The sequence below is a fragment of the Bufo gargarizans genome, chromosome 5, assembly GCF_014858855.1.
Source record: "Bufo gargarizans isolate SCDJY-AF-19 chromosome 5, ASM1485885v1, whole genome shotgun sequence".
NCBI classification, from domain to species: domain Eukaryota; kingdom Metazoa; phylum Chordata; class Amphibia; order Anura; family Bufonidae; genus Bufo; species Bufo gargarizans.
In genome coordinates, this window is record NC_058084.1 from 215,930,045 (window position 1) to 215,947,472 (window position 17,428).

Consider the following 17,428-nt stretch of genomic DNA (forward strand, 5'->3'; position numbering starts at 1 on the left):
ACAAATGTATGGCTGAGGTTCCATCAGGAGCCGTCCCTGCAGATCCCTACAGAACAAAGTATAAAAAACAGTTCCATTCAGCGGTATTCTGTTTGGAATCCATACAGGAAACCCAATGGACCCCATTACAGTCAATCCGTTGAGCGCTACTTACATTCAGCGTCTGGTGCCTCTGTTTTTCTGTTCCTACTCCAGAACAAAAAATAGAATTTTCCTTAGATGTGAACCTAGCCTAATTAACCTTAGATAACCATTTTTTAATAATCTAAAGTCAGGAAATTACAAAGGGACTGTTTCAGTTTTCCTTGCACATCCCATTGTATTTTTTTCTGATATTCTGTAAAATATGAACAATGATGTGAAATTCCTTGAAAGTTAACATGGCACAGTTCCATTTTGAGCGTGACTATTTCTAAGAAACCTAAGAATATAAGTAATGAAGTCTGCCCACTCACTTCTTCAAGTTCTTGAGATCAGTATCAGGCTGTTTATTACAGTGTAATTTATTAATCCCACTGGTTGACAAGTAAAACAGGCACTTTCCTCCTGCTGATGACAGTAGAAAGTGTTCATTAGACCAGTGAGTTCTAAATCCTGCCACGTCCAAATTAACTCTTGAAATATTTAAAATAGCCCGTGGTTATGTTGCATATTCATAAATAAGCTTTTAAAAGTATAAAAACTTTACACACATAAAATGCAAAAATGACGGATGTTAGCATTTATAATGAAATAAACATGAGAGGAAATGTTACAGCAGCTACCAGCTCTTAATGAATCTGTCTCAGTATAACACATTTCACAATTGTAAATTTCCAGCAGTCTCACTTTGAATAGGATATTATTTCCTCTGGGAGTTATTCCTTTCATTGACTAATATAACATGTTATATGAATATTTAAGAATTATTAATAGGCAATTTGTCAACAATCTTACAATATCATATTTTCCTGATTACACTCTTGACTTTGCCTCCTGGTGTATAGCCAGTCCTATGCTATGGTTGCACATTGGTTAGAAACTGTTGCCTTGGGTTCAAGTCCGACCCAGTACATGGCTGTTTTTTTTTTCTCACGCTTACATAGGCAGGTTATTAAAAGCTATTATAACTCGGAAACCAGAAAAACATGCTGGGTGGATTTACTCAGGCTAGCGTTTCAAAGGCTTATCGTAACAAAAAGACCACTGGAGAAAGATTGCACATGCCTCTTAATACATTTTCTGCATGTTTCGGAAGTCAATGTGTCATAAATTCTAATCTGTCAGCTTTGAGCCAGTTTCTGGTGTAAGTTATAATAAACCTGCTGGGCAATAAGCCCCACCCTCCACTAAGCCACATCCCTTGTATCTCCACTTTAAAAATTATCGAGAAGTGCAATAAGTTGCAACATATGGTATAAATACACCATATTATGAACACCATAATTTGTGCCTTTTTTACTCCACAGAAGTGCTGTAAATAATAAATCTACCCCACTGTATCAGGCATTTACATAGGCTTTAAACAGACTTGTGTTAAAGGGGTTGTTTGAGTTAAATCTAAGACTAGCCACCCAATTGACTAAAAAGAAAAAAATGCTATACTCACCACTTTCTCTAGAGCCATTCTGTGCAACTCTGGTCCTCCTGCCGCTGCTTGTTTATAAACTACACACTGTAGTGATGACCTGCCAGTGTATGGCATGTGACTGTTGCAGCCAATCATTGGCCTCAGCAATTACAGTGTTTTGCTGCAGCAGTCACTATCCCCAAGGCTAGAATTCACAAGACAACTTCTTATATAAGTCCCATACTTGGTACTAAAATAGTTAAAACTGTTCTGATTTTATCCAAAAGAGCTCTTGGTTTACTGGTCTTATAGAGTAACATGTACCAGATGTGAAAGTCTAAAACAGTAACTATATAGATATTGTATATGAGCCTGAATATTTGTAACTTAGTAATGTTTTTATGTTAATTTGAAAACAATAGCACAATTTTTTTTTTTTAATGCTGCATTTTCAGGCGCTTGGTAGCCATGTGCAGTTTGGAATTTTTAGAATAATATAACATAATCTGTGTAACCTGAAAGTTAAGACATAAACAGTGTCATGATTCAATTATATAAGGGTCCTGCAAAAAACAAACAAACAAAAAAAAAAACAATCCAACAGCAGCGTGGGAGAGAATAAGAATTTAGAGCACTTTAAAAGGAATTACTGTAGTGCAAGATATGACAACTATAAAATATCTGTAAGCGGTGTATGGAGGATCATGTTTATGTTGATGTTTTTTAAATAAAGAATTGAACACTTTATACCTCCATTAATATTCCTGGAGATTTTAGACTATTTTTAAAAAGTTGAAATTAGATTAGATTAGCAATACTATGAGGGATTCTTTCTGACTACAGTTATAGCCCTTTTGTGATTATACTTTTTTAGCACACATAAAAACAAAAGAAATAAATGATAAATTTGGTTTCTATAAGACTATATACCATATACAGTGGGATGCGAAAGTTTGGGCAACCTTGTTAATCGCCATGATTTTCCTGTATGAATTGTTGGTTGTTACGATAAAAAATGTCAGTTAAATATATCATATAGGAGACACACACAGTGATATTTGAGAAGTGAAATGTAGTTTATTGGATTTACAGAAAGTGTGCTATAATTGTTTAAACAAAATTAGGCAGGTGCATAAATTTGGGCACTGTTGTCATTTTATTGATTCCAAATCCTTTAGAACTAATTATTGGAACTCAAATTGGCTTGGTAAGCTCAGTAACCCCTGACCTACATACACAGATGAATCCAATTATGAGAAAGAGTATTTAAGGGGGTCAATTGTAAGTTTCCCTCCTCTTTTAATTTTCTCTGAAGAGTAGCATCATGAGGGTCTCAAAACAACTCTCAAATGACCTGAAGACAAAGATTGTTCACCATCATGGTTTAGGGGAAGGATACAGAAAGCTGTCTCAGAGATTTCCTCTGTCTGTTTCCACAGTTAGGAACATATTGAGGAAATGGAAGACCACAGGCTCAGTTCAAGTTAAGGCTCGAAGTGGCAGACCAAGAAAAATCTCGGATAGACAGAAGCGAAGAATGGTGAGAACAGTCAGAGTCAACCCACAGACCAGCACCAAAGACCTACAACATCATCTTGCTGCAGATGGAGTCACTGTGCATCGTTCAACCATTCGGCGCACTTTACACAAGGAGATGCTGTATGCGAGAGTGATGCAGAGGAAGCCTTTTCTCCGCCCACAGCACATAAAGTGCCACTTGAGGTGGGCTAAAGCACATTTGGACAAGCCAGCTTCATTTTGGAATAAGGTGCTGTGGACTGATGAAAAAAAATTGAGTTATTTGGCCATAACAAGGGGCGTTATGCATGGAGGAAAAAGAACACAGCATTTCAAGAAAAAGATCTGCTACCTACAGTAAAATATGGTGGTGGTTCCATCATGCTGTGGGGCTGTGTGGCCAGAGCAGGGACTGGGAATCTTGTCAAAGTTGAGGGACGCATGGATTCCACTCAGTATCAGCAGATTCTGGAGACCAATGTCCAGGAATCAGTGACAAAGCTGAAGCTGCGTCGGGGCTTGATCTTTCAACAAGACAACGACCCTAAACACTGCTCAAAATCCACTAAGGCATTTATGCAGAGGAACAAGTACAACGTTCTGGAATGGCCATCTCAGTCCCCAAACCTGAATATAATTGAAAATCTGTGGTGTGACTTAAAGAGAGCTGTCCATGCTCGGAAGCCATCAAACCTGAATGAACTAAAGATGTTTTGTAAAGAGGAATGGTCCAAAATACCTTCAACCAGAATCCAGACTCTCATTGGAACCTACAGGAAGCGTTTAGAGGCTGTAATTTCTGCAAAAGGAGGATCTACTAAATATTGATTTCATTTCTTTTTTGTGGTGCCCAAATTTATGCACCTGCCTAATTTTGTTTAAACAATTATAGCACACTTTCTGTAAATCCAATAAACTTCATTTCACTTCTCAAATATCACTGTGTGTGTCTCCTATATGATATATTTAACTGACATTTTTTATCGTAACAACCAACGATTTATACAGGAAAATCATAACGATTAACAAGGTTGCCCAAACTTTTGCATCCCACTGTACTACTTCAAGGAAAGGACGCATCAAAAGCAGAACAGTTTCACTTGCAAATATTCACTTTAATCTTTCCACAAGACATATAACACATAACGGTAACTTACATCTAATTTCCACAGGATTAATCCATAAAGTTCTTTAAATGGACTTTATTGACCTATTGCACCTTATGGATTAATCCTTTGGAAATGAGATGTAAGTTACCGTCATGTGTTATATGTCTTGCAGGAAGATTAAAGTGAATATTTGCAAGTGAAACTGATGTGGTATTGATCTGTCTTTCCTTGAAGTATTATATGGACTGGCCTTATTAGGTGTGAGAGAGAGAGCCCAATTAAGACATATTTCCAGTGGTAAAGAGGTGTTTGACCATATATTGCTTTAAGACATTGCATTCCTATGAAAAGACTGAGCTGCCAAGATATAGGATAAGTGAATGCTGTCATGGGGACATGCTGTATGAATTAAAACTCTTCTAGGGGAGCTTTTAATTGCAATTTCTGCAGAATTTGCGAAATTGAATTATTATTTTTTTAAACCCAAAAACTAAGGAGGATTAACCTCTTCCCAAACTTCACCATACATTAACAGAGACCTCCACAGCACCCCCACAGCACTTTAACAGTGACCTCCACAGCATCCTGCCCCCTTAACAGTGACCTCCACAGCGTACTGCCCCTTTATTAGTGACCTTCACAGTACCCCGTCTCCTTAACAGTGATTTCCACAACACCTTACCACCTTAACAGTGGCCTCTACAGCAATCTGCCCCTTAACACTGACCTCCATAACGGAGCGTCCCCTTAATTGTGACCTCCACAGTAGCCTGCCCCTAGGATGGCCAGAGGTCCCATTTTAGGCCAGACAGTCCGGCTTTCAGACTTCCTGTCCTCTGTCCAGCGCAGAGCCTGGACGGACACAGGGATGTCCTTTTGAACAGCACTGTGCTGTCTGAGTGTGAGCTGCGGGGAGAAAGTCACCCTCCCTGCAGCTGACAGAAGTTGATTTTTATGTTCATTTTTTATATCCTTGGCTGCTGAGTGGGAGGGGGCATGACCTAACCAGGTCAGGGGCGTGACTTAGCGGGACCTGGGGGCAGGGGTTTTAAGTCCGTATTTTGAGGGTGGCCTGAATGGCCACCCTACCTGCCCCTGAACTGTGACCTCCACAGCACTCCACTCCCTTAACAGTATCATCCACAGAGCCCTGCCCCTTTAAAGCTGACCTACAGCAGTGAAGAAAAATGGCTCGGTTGTTATGGAAACCTGGCATAAAACTGTGTGTATGTGGATACTAAGGGCCTGCCAGCTTCTATTGGCTGATAAGGATCACGTGACCAGGTTTCTATTAGCTAATGCATTTTTGGGGAATATCTCAGGAACGGTGTGTGCTAGAGAGCTGAGACCCGCTCTAAATCCTTCCTGCCATGTGATGTACCTGTGTGCTGAAATTTAAGGCAAGAGTCCAACTATGACCATGATTCAAAGCACCAAATTTCAGAGCTCATCAACTTCTATTTTTTTTAAAGTTTTTGGAAAATCCGATTCAGCGGCTTTTTTACCAAAAAATTCATTTCTTGATGAATTACTTCGTCACCAAGCATATTTTTTTTTTGTAAGTAGTGGGTGCAATAACAGGGAACTGCAATAGCACCGCTCCCCATACCGCATTAATACATGATCGCGGCATCTGGAAGTTAAAACAGTGTAAAATTAACAGAAAAAAAATTAAATCATACTTACCACCTCCATTTGCTTGCAACGGGCTGGTGGGCGCCATCTTTCTTGAAGATCTGGCGTGAAATCTTGTGCTGCCCGAGATGACATCACGCTGGTTGTGACATCACGCTGTTGTGACATCATAAGTCACCCTGTACGAGATTTCAGCTGAATACTTCAATCAAGATGGGGGTGGCCGGCCTGTCGTGAGCAAATGTAGGAGGTAAGTATGATTATTATTTTTTTTTACACCATTTCGATTCGCTACCACAAAGCACGAGAAAATTTTGCTCATCTCTAGATACGGGGGTTAAATTTCACTGTTACTTCCTGTATAGTTTAGTCCCATCAGATTACAGCTTATGTATAGCTCTTTTAGATCTCCTGACCTCATAATCACTATCAGTTTGATAACAATTTATCTGTAATGAGTGTTTATGAGATCAGGACATCAGAGATACATAGGCTGCCATTGACAGGACTCCGAGTAAACAGAAAGTGATAGTCTGTAAATAGACTGAAAATGAAGCCCTGTATCACACATACTGCTCAATTATTATTATTTTTTATAAAGATCAACTGCAAAAATTATTTTTGACCCAAAATAAGTAAAATGCAATCATAGAAAATTGCCCGAAAGGTGTTCATAGCCTTTAGGATTTCTGTATGTAAGCTATAAAAAACACTGAGCATCAGGAAGCCCAGCAAAGAGGGTCTCACTTTTGCATGAGCATCCACAGCAGTGGTTTCGTGTGCCTCCATGTTGAGTATGTACTGGTGCCTGGTAAAAGGCCTTAAATAAGTTTGTGACCAGACCAGTAAATCACTGGCTGAGCTGGTATTGAAGGGGTATTCCCATCTCAGCCATTCATGGGCAAAATACCTGTGCTATGTGACATATTACAGAAACAGATGAGGGTTATGGAAGAAATTGAGCAGGTGGTTGTAAGGTGTCACCATAATTCCCATAGTAGTGAATGTAAAGTATGGAAAATGTTTTGCAAAGGGACCAAAGCTGTTTCTGTAACACTTCAGCAGCAGAAACTGTTCTGTGCTGCTTCCAAGCCTCCCATTCACATCTTTATCTATCACATGATCATCTAATGGACCTACAGAAACAGTGTAGCAAAACCCACTTGGTTTCATTCCATAACCACAGCCACATCTACCCACTGTATATGATAGAAATTCCAATTACAGCCATGAGTGACTGAGATGGGAATACCCCTTTACCATTTAATTGTCAGTGACAGTACAAATGTATACCAACAATGACAAATGTGAGCAGTTTGGGTTATTACCTATCATTTGGATGCTTCTTTGCCAAGATTACACAGACCTCGTAACATCCTCAGTATCAGTATCAGTAGAAGCTGACGCGAAAAAACGTGTCGGGGTCTCTAGGAGGTGCCACTTGCCAGGTCTGTATTGTGTACATGTTGTGAATCATGGGTTTTTATCTAGGTGGGGGAGCCACATGGTTTGATTTTGTATTTATTTATACCTGGCTACCTGGCCCTGTCTATCAAAGTGGAGTGGGTGTGGCAGTTGCAGAAAGAACAGAGCCTCTAGGTGTAACAGTAATGCCCCCATTGCTCCTAGAGTTGCATTTGCATATATACATCATTTTTCTCAGCAATGTGAGCACATATGTACATGGGGCCGACACAGATGCCTTCAGCTGCCAAGCACACTTGCAACAGGTCAGCCAGTGTCAAAGGTACAAATCTGCTGATAGATGCCCTTTAAACAGGCCATTTGTTACCACCAGCTACCATCTGTTTCAGGGCTGGCTTCAGGTTCATGTGGGCACTTGGGCGATAAAGACACAGTGGGCCCCCTTGTGGTATTTTGCAAAAATCACTCAGCAATGAAACTGCAGTGGGGGTCATATTGTATGTAGGGGTCACTAGGGGACAGTATACTGTATGGGGGTAAATGGGGGTCATTATACAGAATAGGGGGCACTGGGGGTCATTATAGTCTGTGAGGGGGCCACATGGGGTCATTATATTGAATGTGGGGCATTGGGGGTCATTATACTGTATGGAGAGCCATTGGGATTATTATACTGAAAGGGGGACACTGGAGGTTATTATACTGTATGGGATGCACTGGGGGGTCATTATACTGTGTTGAGGCTTTCACACAGTATAATTACCCATCAGTGGTCCCCTCACACAGAATAATGATTCCCCCCCCCCCAATGGTTCCCTTACATATCTATCATTGCTGAAGTGCAGGGAAGCCACAGCTCATCTCCCTATCAACTTCATTGTAACCTGAAATCTCTGGATCTGGAAGCGATATAGACCATGCATTGTCCAGAAGAGGGGTCTTCAGGGTCACAGTCCAGTCCTGGATCACACTCCATGCAGAGTGTCTGGTGGGATCCAGCACCTACCTGCTGCTCTTATAGCTCCAGCTCCTGGGTGCCCAGCTCCTCTCCTCCCGCTCTACACGAACAGAGCGCTGGCCACTCAGATTCTCCTCCCCCCTGATAGCAGCTCCAATGTGTTGGGTGTGCTTACATCGCATAACCACGCCTCTATGCAAATATTCAACACCCCCCTCTTCTACTATTAAACACTCTCCCTTTGAGCGGTGATGCCACCGCATCCAGCAGAACGTGTGTCTACTCCTCAGGGATTGGGACAGGGAGTGCCAGGGCCCCAGCCCTCCCCTCTTGGCACACACTGCGTAGTGCCCCCCTTTCCCCAGGAACAGTGGGCCCCAGCACTTGCCCAGGTATGCCGGGTGCTGGCCCCGATCTGTTTACCCATAGCTATATATCACTTTAGCATTACTAATGCTGTCTTGGGATTAGCTTGAAAGTTGTTGGTTGCAGTCCTAGGAGGACTGCATCAAAGGAGGATCAAAGCATTTTTGATTTGGGCCTAATTTATTTGTGCCAGAATAAATCTGCCAACCAATTTGTTAGTATCGGACCTGAAATGAATTTCATCGCTAGTTGTTGTGCAAACATTTTTCGGTGATCATTTAATCCTTGGGGACGAATCAATTTTACTTCTGTATTTCTGAATGTTAATATTATTAGAGATACCTCTGAAGAAATACCATTTTCTAACCTTGTCTAAACTATAAAAATATGTTTTTATTGTAACCTTTTCATTGGGCAAGACAGATAATAAGACTGCACTGATGTAGATGCAAATTGTGCTGCTCTTTGACTGGCTGACTTTTTGATGAAATGTTATATAACGGGAACATGTCAATTCACAGCCTCAGACACTGACACAAAATGAAAGGAGTGATCTGACTGGTTGCTATGAGCAGCTGTTCCACTTTTTATGTACCCTACATAGTAAAATTTTGCTTTTTAAGGTGGATTTTACTCTACATCTTTTTTACATTTTTTAAAGCCACATTTCTTGTCTTTCTATTTTATGGAACAAATAACTCTGTGGTCGAATGTTACATGCTGTCTAATAGGAAATTGCAAACACTGTAGTGGCATTGTAAAACAGTATCATTGTTTTTTATGCTTCCTCGTTTTTAAAATTATTATTTTTTTAATCGCAGCACGTTTTTGGTGTCGTGTTTTTCAGATGTTTTCCTATAGACTTCTGTATGGGGAAATAGCCAAACTAGTGCCAGGAAAAAGCCTAGTGTGGCAACAGACTGATCCAAGCTTTCCAAACTTCACCAATGTAACCTTCTAACATATTCTATCTATGGAATATCAGAAGGAAAATCATTTTACTGCAATGCCCCTCTATGAAATAGATTGGGTATCACAGTTGACACAGTCTGTTGATAAAGTCTGGAAGAAGAATACTGGTCTGTGAATATCTACTCCATTGGTATGGTAAGGGTGAAATACAAGTAACCCACACTTTCCACTGAGGTGATGTGATACGAATAAGTCTTTAAGAACTGGCTTCCCTTTGTCATAAGGGGTATCACCATCTTCAGTTTTGGCTGATGACATCAGAAACAGGATTCTTAGCCTGGCATTGTCATGATGGTGAACATTGTGGCACCAAAATCCTTGCACCATAGCATTTGTAGGTAGGTTTAGGCGCATCCCAAAAAATTTAGATTTGGCGCCAAGTTAGTTTGGGTGCATTATAGCACATGGCAAGTAGATAGACATGCCGCAAGAAAAAACAAAAATTTGGGCCTGAGCCAGCCACTGAGGAGCATGCTGGTTGGCTGGGAAGAGTGTGACTAAGAGCTTGAGGAAAGCTGTGAAAAGATGAGGTTCTGAAAAGCAGCTGTGGTAGAGCCCGGTATATGCCATTGTTAGCTCTGGATAGATCAGGACTAGTGAGGCAGTCCTCAAAAATGTCACTGGAAAACATGAGTGGGATAGAGAGACTGTAGTGAATGGGGACTAGCTGAGTTGCTGGAGGCTGAGAATCCTATCTGGCCTTGTCAATGTCAGAGAAATAAACAGAAGCGTATACGATTAAAAGGGTTTGACCATTTTGGGTGTGCATATGACTTACTGTTTAATTTTTATTAAAGGGGTTCTGTCACAAAACATATTCCACATTTTTCTAATCAGCACCTGGATCTGAATACTTTTGCAATTGCATGTAATAAAAAAATTAGTACAGCCAGTCTGCTGCTTCAGTAAAATATATCTGTATATTACCACCTGCTGTTTGCTCTTGGTCGAATGTACTCATCTTAAATCTTCAACTGCCACCAGTCATATGTTCTGTTAGAAGCTGTGGCGGTTACAGGGAGAGCGCAGTTACAGGGAGAGTGCTGTAGGGAGGTGAATAATTCTGCCATTCTTTTTTTTTTAAAGTGATAATTATATAGTGCGGGTTATTATGGGTGTGGCAATACTAAATATGTGGATGGGATTTTTTTTATGTAAGAACTGTATTTTTTTCTTTTTTTTTAAATAAAACTTTATTTAATTATTTTATACTTATTAGTCCCACAAGGGGACTTTGAAAGGCAATCTTCTGATTGCTTCTATAATACATTGTACTGCTTATGCAGTACAGTGTGTTATATTGTCAGTCCTTTACTGACAAGCACTAGCTGCGTCTGAGAGGTGCAGCCTGATAGGGCGTACACTGAAGGCAGGCCTAGGGGTCTTCATTAGGCCCCAGGTTGCCATGCTAAGATATCAGCATCCCTCAATCTTTATTGACTGCAGCATCTAAGGGGTTAGATGGCCCAGATCAGCACTTCTGCTGGTATGGGTCGTTGGAGCAGGAGCTCGACTACTGCATGGGAGATGCATGTGGCACTTTTCCTACCCCACCGTAGAAACATGGCACTCTAGAATAAAGCCCAGTAATGACCACCATAGAAACCCATATCAGCGTCATTAAGGGGTTAAAGAAGCAGTATTACTGTACTTGGACGCAAAATGTGTTGTTTGAACTATTTGCAGAAACTGCTTTCTAGTTTAAAAAGCCAATGTGGTTAGCATATACATCTGTTAATCAACAGCAGTAGGTGGTCAGGGGGAATTCTTTGAGAAAGGTACTTGTGGCCTAGCAGTGGTGAAGACTCTTGGTAAATTAATATTTATGAGCAGTCATTTTGATTACCATTGATTAAGGAAATTCAGGAGGATCATAGTCAAGGGCATACGTACCATAGAGGCAGTCCATGCTGCTGCTAAGGGGACCCTGGAGAGAGGACCTATCCCTGGTTGGCTTTGTCCTAATTTTAAGGTGGTGACAACATAAGAATGTGGACTCTACATATGCCTCAATATTAGTAAGCAAGGAACTAGAAAAAGCTACTTATTTGAGTCGTAAAAATGAGATGGGCTCATCGGGACATTCTGCCATAGGTATTTAGAAATGCAGTGATGTCAAGCAGCACCTAAAAGGGACCTAATTTTTAATCTCGGCTATGGAATCAACCTCGTATACTCTATGTACACCACTGATCACAGTGTAAATTATATGAAAAAAAAATGATCATAGCTCTGCAACTATTATATCAAATATGTAACAACAACATGTGGATGAAAGACACTTTTTAAACATGTTCCCTTCTTTTTATTTACAGTTTTTTATGTTTGTATTATTAATTTTTTTGCACCAAAATTGGAACTCTTCCACCAACTTCGCCACTTTTACAAAAAGTGGGTGGGGTGTTGGCGGGTCACCTGTGGCCTGACACATATAGCAGTATGTGCACCCTGATACTAGTGCAAATTACACCTGAAATGTACACCAAATCCCTTGCTAGCATAGATTTAATTTTCTGGCACACGGAAGTCTCAAAGATGTGACTAAATTGTTACCTTTTAATAATTACATCCATGGAGTTTGTTATTATGATTAAAGTAAGACACATTTTCCCCATACTATTAATTCTAATGGTTAAATATATTTCTCTTTCTTGTTTTCAGTTGCAAATGAAGCTGGTGACAAAAATGCAAGACCTCTGGCACGATTTGCAAGTAAGTGAATAATAGCCACTGTAAGACAATGGTTATTTACTGAAATTGATAACATCATATAAAACATTTTTGGGTCCTTGTTCAAATGTTTCAGTAACTTACTCTAGAATTTCACAAACAAACAAACAAAAACAAAAAAGAATGACAGATTATGTAATGTATATGTTATTAAGATATTAATCCCATTGAGTTTCAGAAGTCAATATACCTATAGTAACAAGTATATTACTTCCTTTATTGTATTACCTTCTGTGATGTCCACTGTACTAAACATGTTTTATGTAATTAGGGCTTATGTGCAATTCACAACGTTGTTGCATTTTGTTTAAAAAACAAAACACAATGCTCTAAAGCAGGCACGTAAAACTACAACTCCCACAATGCCCTGCTGTAGGCTGTTGGGAGTTGTAGTTTTACAACAGCTGGAGGGCCACAGGTTGAGCATGCCTGCTCTAAAGGCACAACGGCTACAGGGATGTGCAGGGCTAGGGGCCAAGTCCTAGTCAATCAACTACCATTAGAGAGATGCACATCTTGCCTCATAAATGAAAATCTGTAGCCAAATTGCTCTGTAAAGCCATAAGTAAACCTCTGATACCTGGCTGAAAAAAATAAGAAATAGATAAATGTTTGCTGATGGCAGAAGGTCTGAAGTGTTAGATTTTTTATAGATTTTTCATTCGTTTTTCTGTTTAGATCAATTGTGTAGTAGGCTGTGCTATTCAACCTGTTGTGTCTGGCCCTGGTGTTCTCCTGTCCTTCAGTGTCATTGATACCTTTCATGCCACTGACTGACTTGTATGGTGTGCATGTAGTCACACAATCACAAGAAATGACTTTTAGGATTTATTTTACAGCGTGTGGATAAGATTTCTGAAAATCACATGCACTTTTCTGGTACTGTAAAATGTCGACAATTTACCAAATGCACATCCCTCTACATCTGGAGCATTTTAGGCCTTTGTGGATGTAGCATAAATGTTTCGCATCTAACCTGAAAAAAGTAACAAAGAGCAACAAATGTTATCTGTTAGTATTCATACCCTAAGGGTATAATTGATACCCATGGTCCATATGTGCACATCCATGTGAAAAATTTGTACTAATCAACATTACGTGAATGCACAAACTGCATGTGTGAAGATCTGTATGGGAATTCTATATACTATACTTCTGTTTGATCTCCATTTGATGTTCACTTCCAGTTTTCTCTTCTTGCAAATCAGTATTCCTTGTCAGTAGTATAAAGAAATTCTCTAGGACTGGAAAAAATGGCTGCATGCTTCCAAAACAGCCTCACACTTGTCCACAGATTCACTTCACTAAGGGCTCATGCATACGAACATGTGTGCCCGTTCCGTGCATTGGGGACCCGCATTTGCCATCCTCTATGCACAGGCACCATCTTCGTGGCTGGCACAGACAGATGCAGACCCATTCAACTTAAAGAATGGGTCCATGCTCTGTCCGCACAGCATAAAAATAAAACATGTTCTATTTTTTTGTGGTTCAGAGGCACCGACTGAAAACCACGGGAGCATTCCATGGTGCTTCCTTTGGGGTTCTGTTCCGCACCACACCTTCCAGATTGCGGAGCCATTCAAGTGAATGTATCCGCATCAGTGATGCAGTGCACAAATGGCCGGTGTCCGTATATTGTGAACCCGTTATTTGAGAGCTGCAATGCAGGCACCGGCCGATAACGGTTATGTGCAATAGCCCTAAAGCTGATCTGCTATACCAGACACAACCCAAAGACAGGTGTGGGGCTGTTTTTGGAATGAAGCAGCTTTATTTTTCTAATCTTGGCCAACCCCTTTAAGAAATAAAATATTTGTATGGAAGTTTTAGAAGGGATGCTAGTCTTAAGTTTCTATGGCTTTATGTGGGAAGTATACTCCTACATTGCATTTGATGGAGCATGTCAGTTTTCTTTTTTTAGGTGGTGGAACACGGAGAGCATACAAAGAAACAAAATCCCTCCATAAAATCACTGAGAATCACACAGTGGTATGGAAACCTTCATGGGGCACTGTTACTGTAGTAAAAAGTTTAGCAGGGTTTAAATATTTCTACTTGTCTTGATGGCAATATATTTACCAAAAGTGACCAAAAGTGACCACCAGGTGGCAGTACAAGACTGTACAAGTACTGATACAGGAGGGAAAGTATTTATGATCTATACACAAACATTTAACTAGACTTTAAATTATTTTTTTCAAGTAGATATTTCTTATGCTCCACCACAGAATGTCCTATGACATAAAGATTTCCTATAGTTTACACCATACACCTATATAAATAAATGAATTTAACATAATATGCATTTCATGAAACTGATATAGTTTTATAGATGAGTGATTCATTTTGTGTCCAATTCATAGAATTTTTCCCCAAAAATTAGATTTGTGGCCAAATCAGTTCTACATGAATCAAGAGAACAAAAAAATGCTCTAATTGACCTGAAAAATTGTATATAACACTCTGAGGTCTCGTAGAACTCAGATTTTAACCCCCCCCCCCCCACAAACTTTAAGCTCTTGAACGCAATAACAGCTAAAGCAAATAATGTGACAATGAGATATACGGCTATGGGTACCACATGTATTGACAGTATTAACAGACAGCGTGTTTAAAAACACACTGTGTCATCACATGTTTTATGCTTTTTCATATTAGAAGCCTTTCAAAAATTGTCCTTTATCAGTGGCAGATGCTGTTTAAAGACACACGGTCTTATTGGAAAAGAGCAGTAGCTTTTTGGGAACATACCTTAACGAGAGTCCAAAAAAATTATACACACACAAGTGTTAGTGGTTCAGAAGAAAATGTGGCTTGTTCTGCACAAGAGTAAAATAATTATGAGTTAATCAGGGCAGAATGGCTGCTCATATTTATACACACTATGTCATGGATGAGAGTGGGGGAAACCCTCATCCGTGCGATGTTAAGGATAAGGGAAGCTGCTAGGCCAGGACAACAGAATCAGGGAGCAGGTCACCCCCTAAAGCGTCCCTAACTCTGACTCCTAACTGTATGAGCCAACCCAGATGGTAGGAGGGCTCATACTCAGGAACCTCGGGTCCCTACTAGCCCTCAAGAGATCCCTGGAGTAGGAGCAGGGTAAGATGACCGGTTCCTCCTGGAGACGGACGAACAGGAGTCTAACCTGGCCAAGCTACAAGGAAAGGGGAACATCAACAGCCTATGGATATGGCAGGTGAGTGAAACCACTTCCACACCTACCTGCCACTGACTCACTGACTGGATCCCGTGCTCAAATGCTTAAGTCTACACTAAACATAAAAGGACACAGCACACACACATAAACACACAGGAAACCAGATCCATAGCTGAAGGATAGACACCACACAAACATAAAATTAACATCCTGACATAGGATTTATGACCACAAGGGTGTCCCTCACTGGAAGATGATATAAGAGACCAGGAGGATGACTCCAGCATAAAACAAGGCCCCCTCAGTACCCCTCAGCTTCAGGTCTCAAGAGAGGCTTAATAGCCCAAGTAGCCACACCCACACAGACACACACTGTAAAGGGAATTAACCCTTCCAAGACCAGACAGGGTAGTGAAGCCACTTAAAGGGGAAGTGCACACACACAAAACCCTGTGCACACAAACATAAAAAGTGCACACATACAAGTACAGGTTGCCTGTTGCAACCGCATGCACTTGACAGCAAGCTGCCTAGCAACAGCTCAGGCTGCTATACTGCCAATACTATCATGTTGCCAGCGGCAAACACACGTGAGGCAAGATACTTCAGCCCTCACCTGTGATTGACAACAAAACCAGACCGCGGGCAACTGCATGCGGGTCCAAGAGTCACAACCATGACCATGGTTGTGACACTCTAGTGTTAATTGTCGTATGAAATTGTGGCTTGTCCTGAAATTGAACAAGGCTGGACAAATTCTCCCTTTTATTTAAGAGCAGCAGAAGTACAGTGTGAATGTGGAAAGGCTAAGTTGTGTCGCAGCAATAGTAGCTCCAGCAGTAGCAGCACAGTATGGACCAGATAAGGCAGTAGATGTGTGTGCAGCTGTGTTGGGATAAAAGTACTAGTAGTGATGGCTGTGTAGGGGTAATGATAGTGGCAGTAGGTCTATTGGGAATGTCAGTAAGGTGATTAGAAGTGATGTTAGCAGCCATGGAGGCAGCAGCAATCATACTGTATGGAACATGATGGTAAGCAGGCAGACAGCGAGAGTGGTGTGATGGGGCAAGCAGTAAATAGCTACCGTCAGTAATGGCAGATCTATTCATCAGCCACAGCCAGTGGTGTATGAAAATCCTCCCAGATCTATTACTTGTTCCCTTTTTGACAATATTGACATTTTACGGAGAGATGATTAAGCAGCTTCATCGAGGTTCGCCAAGAAATTTCATTTGTTATGAATGAATTTGTCACAAATAAAAAAAAACAGGCCACTCTGCCTTAGGGTACGGCCACATGGAACAGTTGTGCTGCGGGCGGGTTGCGGCCATGCTGTAATGGTCTTCATTGTTAAGGGCCGGTATCTTTAATGCACCTTTGAGGGCTGTACCAACTTCTCCAACCGCAGCACTCTCCTGCCCTGAAGGTAGGAGCTCTTCTTCTGCCACCTGCTTTCCTCCTTTTACACATCATCTAATATAATTGAGAATACGTAATCAGGAACATCCATCTCCTCCTCTCTCTGCATCTTGCTGACTTTTCTAAGGCATGGAGACTTTGAAGGATGATTTGGAAGAAATAAAGCCAGCAAAAGATGAATATTGTCATCATTAAGACCTGGTCCCCCTAAGGGGTGCAGACTAGATGGTATTGGTTGGCACGCTGGCACTGGAATAATAAAGACTTCCATTTTATTGCTTTTGAATGACATATCTTAGTTTACGGCTGATGTAGGAATAAGTAAATGTAGGAATAAATAGAAGTCTCAGTGCACTCTCCTTCTCCAATATTCTTCTATTAATCGTTTTCAGCAACATTGTCCCTAGAGCATAAGCGCTTGCCACGTCTCTCCCGATGTTCAGCTCACAGGACAATGACCAAGTCTGCGTTGGATAAGAGTTTAATAAGGTGGTGACATCACAGGGGATGGCTATATTTGGATTGGCTAGCTGCATGGCATTATGGGTGATAATTGGCTTGTCTCCTCTACATTGTTTTGCTTT

General features: G+C 40.7%; 1 protein-coding gene across 3 annotated transcripts in view; it reads left to right on the forward strand.

The window, feature by feature from the left end:
- The window catches only part of PDE1C (phosphodiesterase 1C), a 1,393,842-nt gene that overhangs the window by 426,772 nt on the left and 949,642 nt on the right, over nt 1-17,428 (forward strand). For all 3 annotated transcript variants that reach the window (XM_044293926.1, XM_044293925.1, XM_044293928.1), the window contains exon 2: nt 12,194-12,244. In XM_044293926.1, coding sequence (XP_044149861.1) covers nt 12,194-12,244 — 51 coding nt within the window. The remainder of the gene's footprint in view (nt 1-12,193; nt 12,245-17,428) is intronic.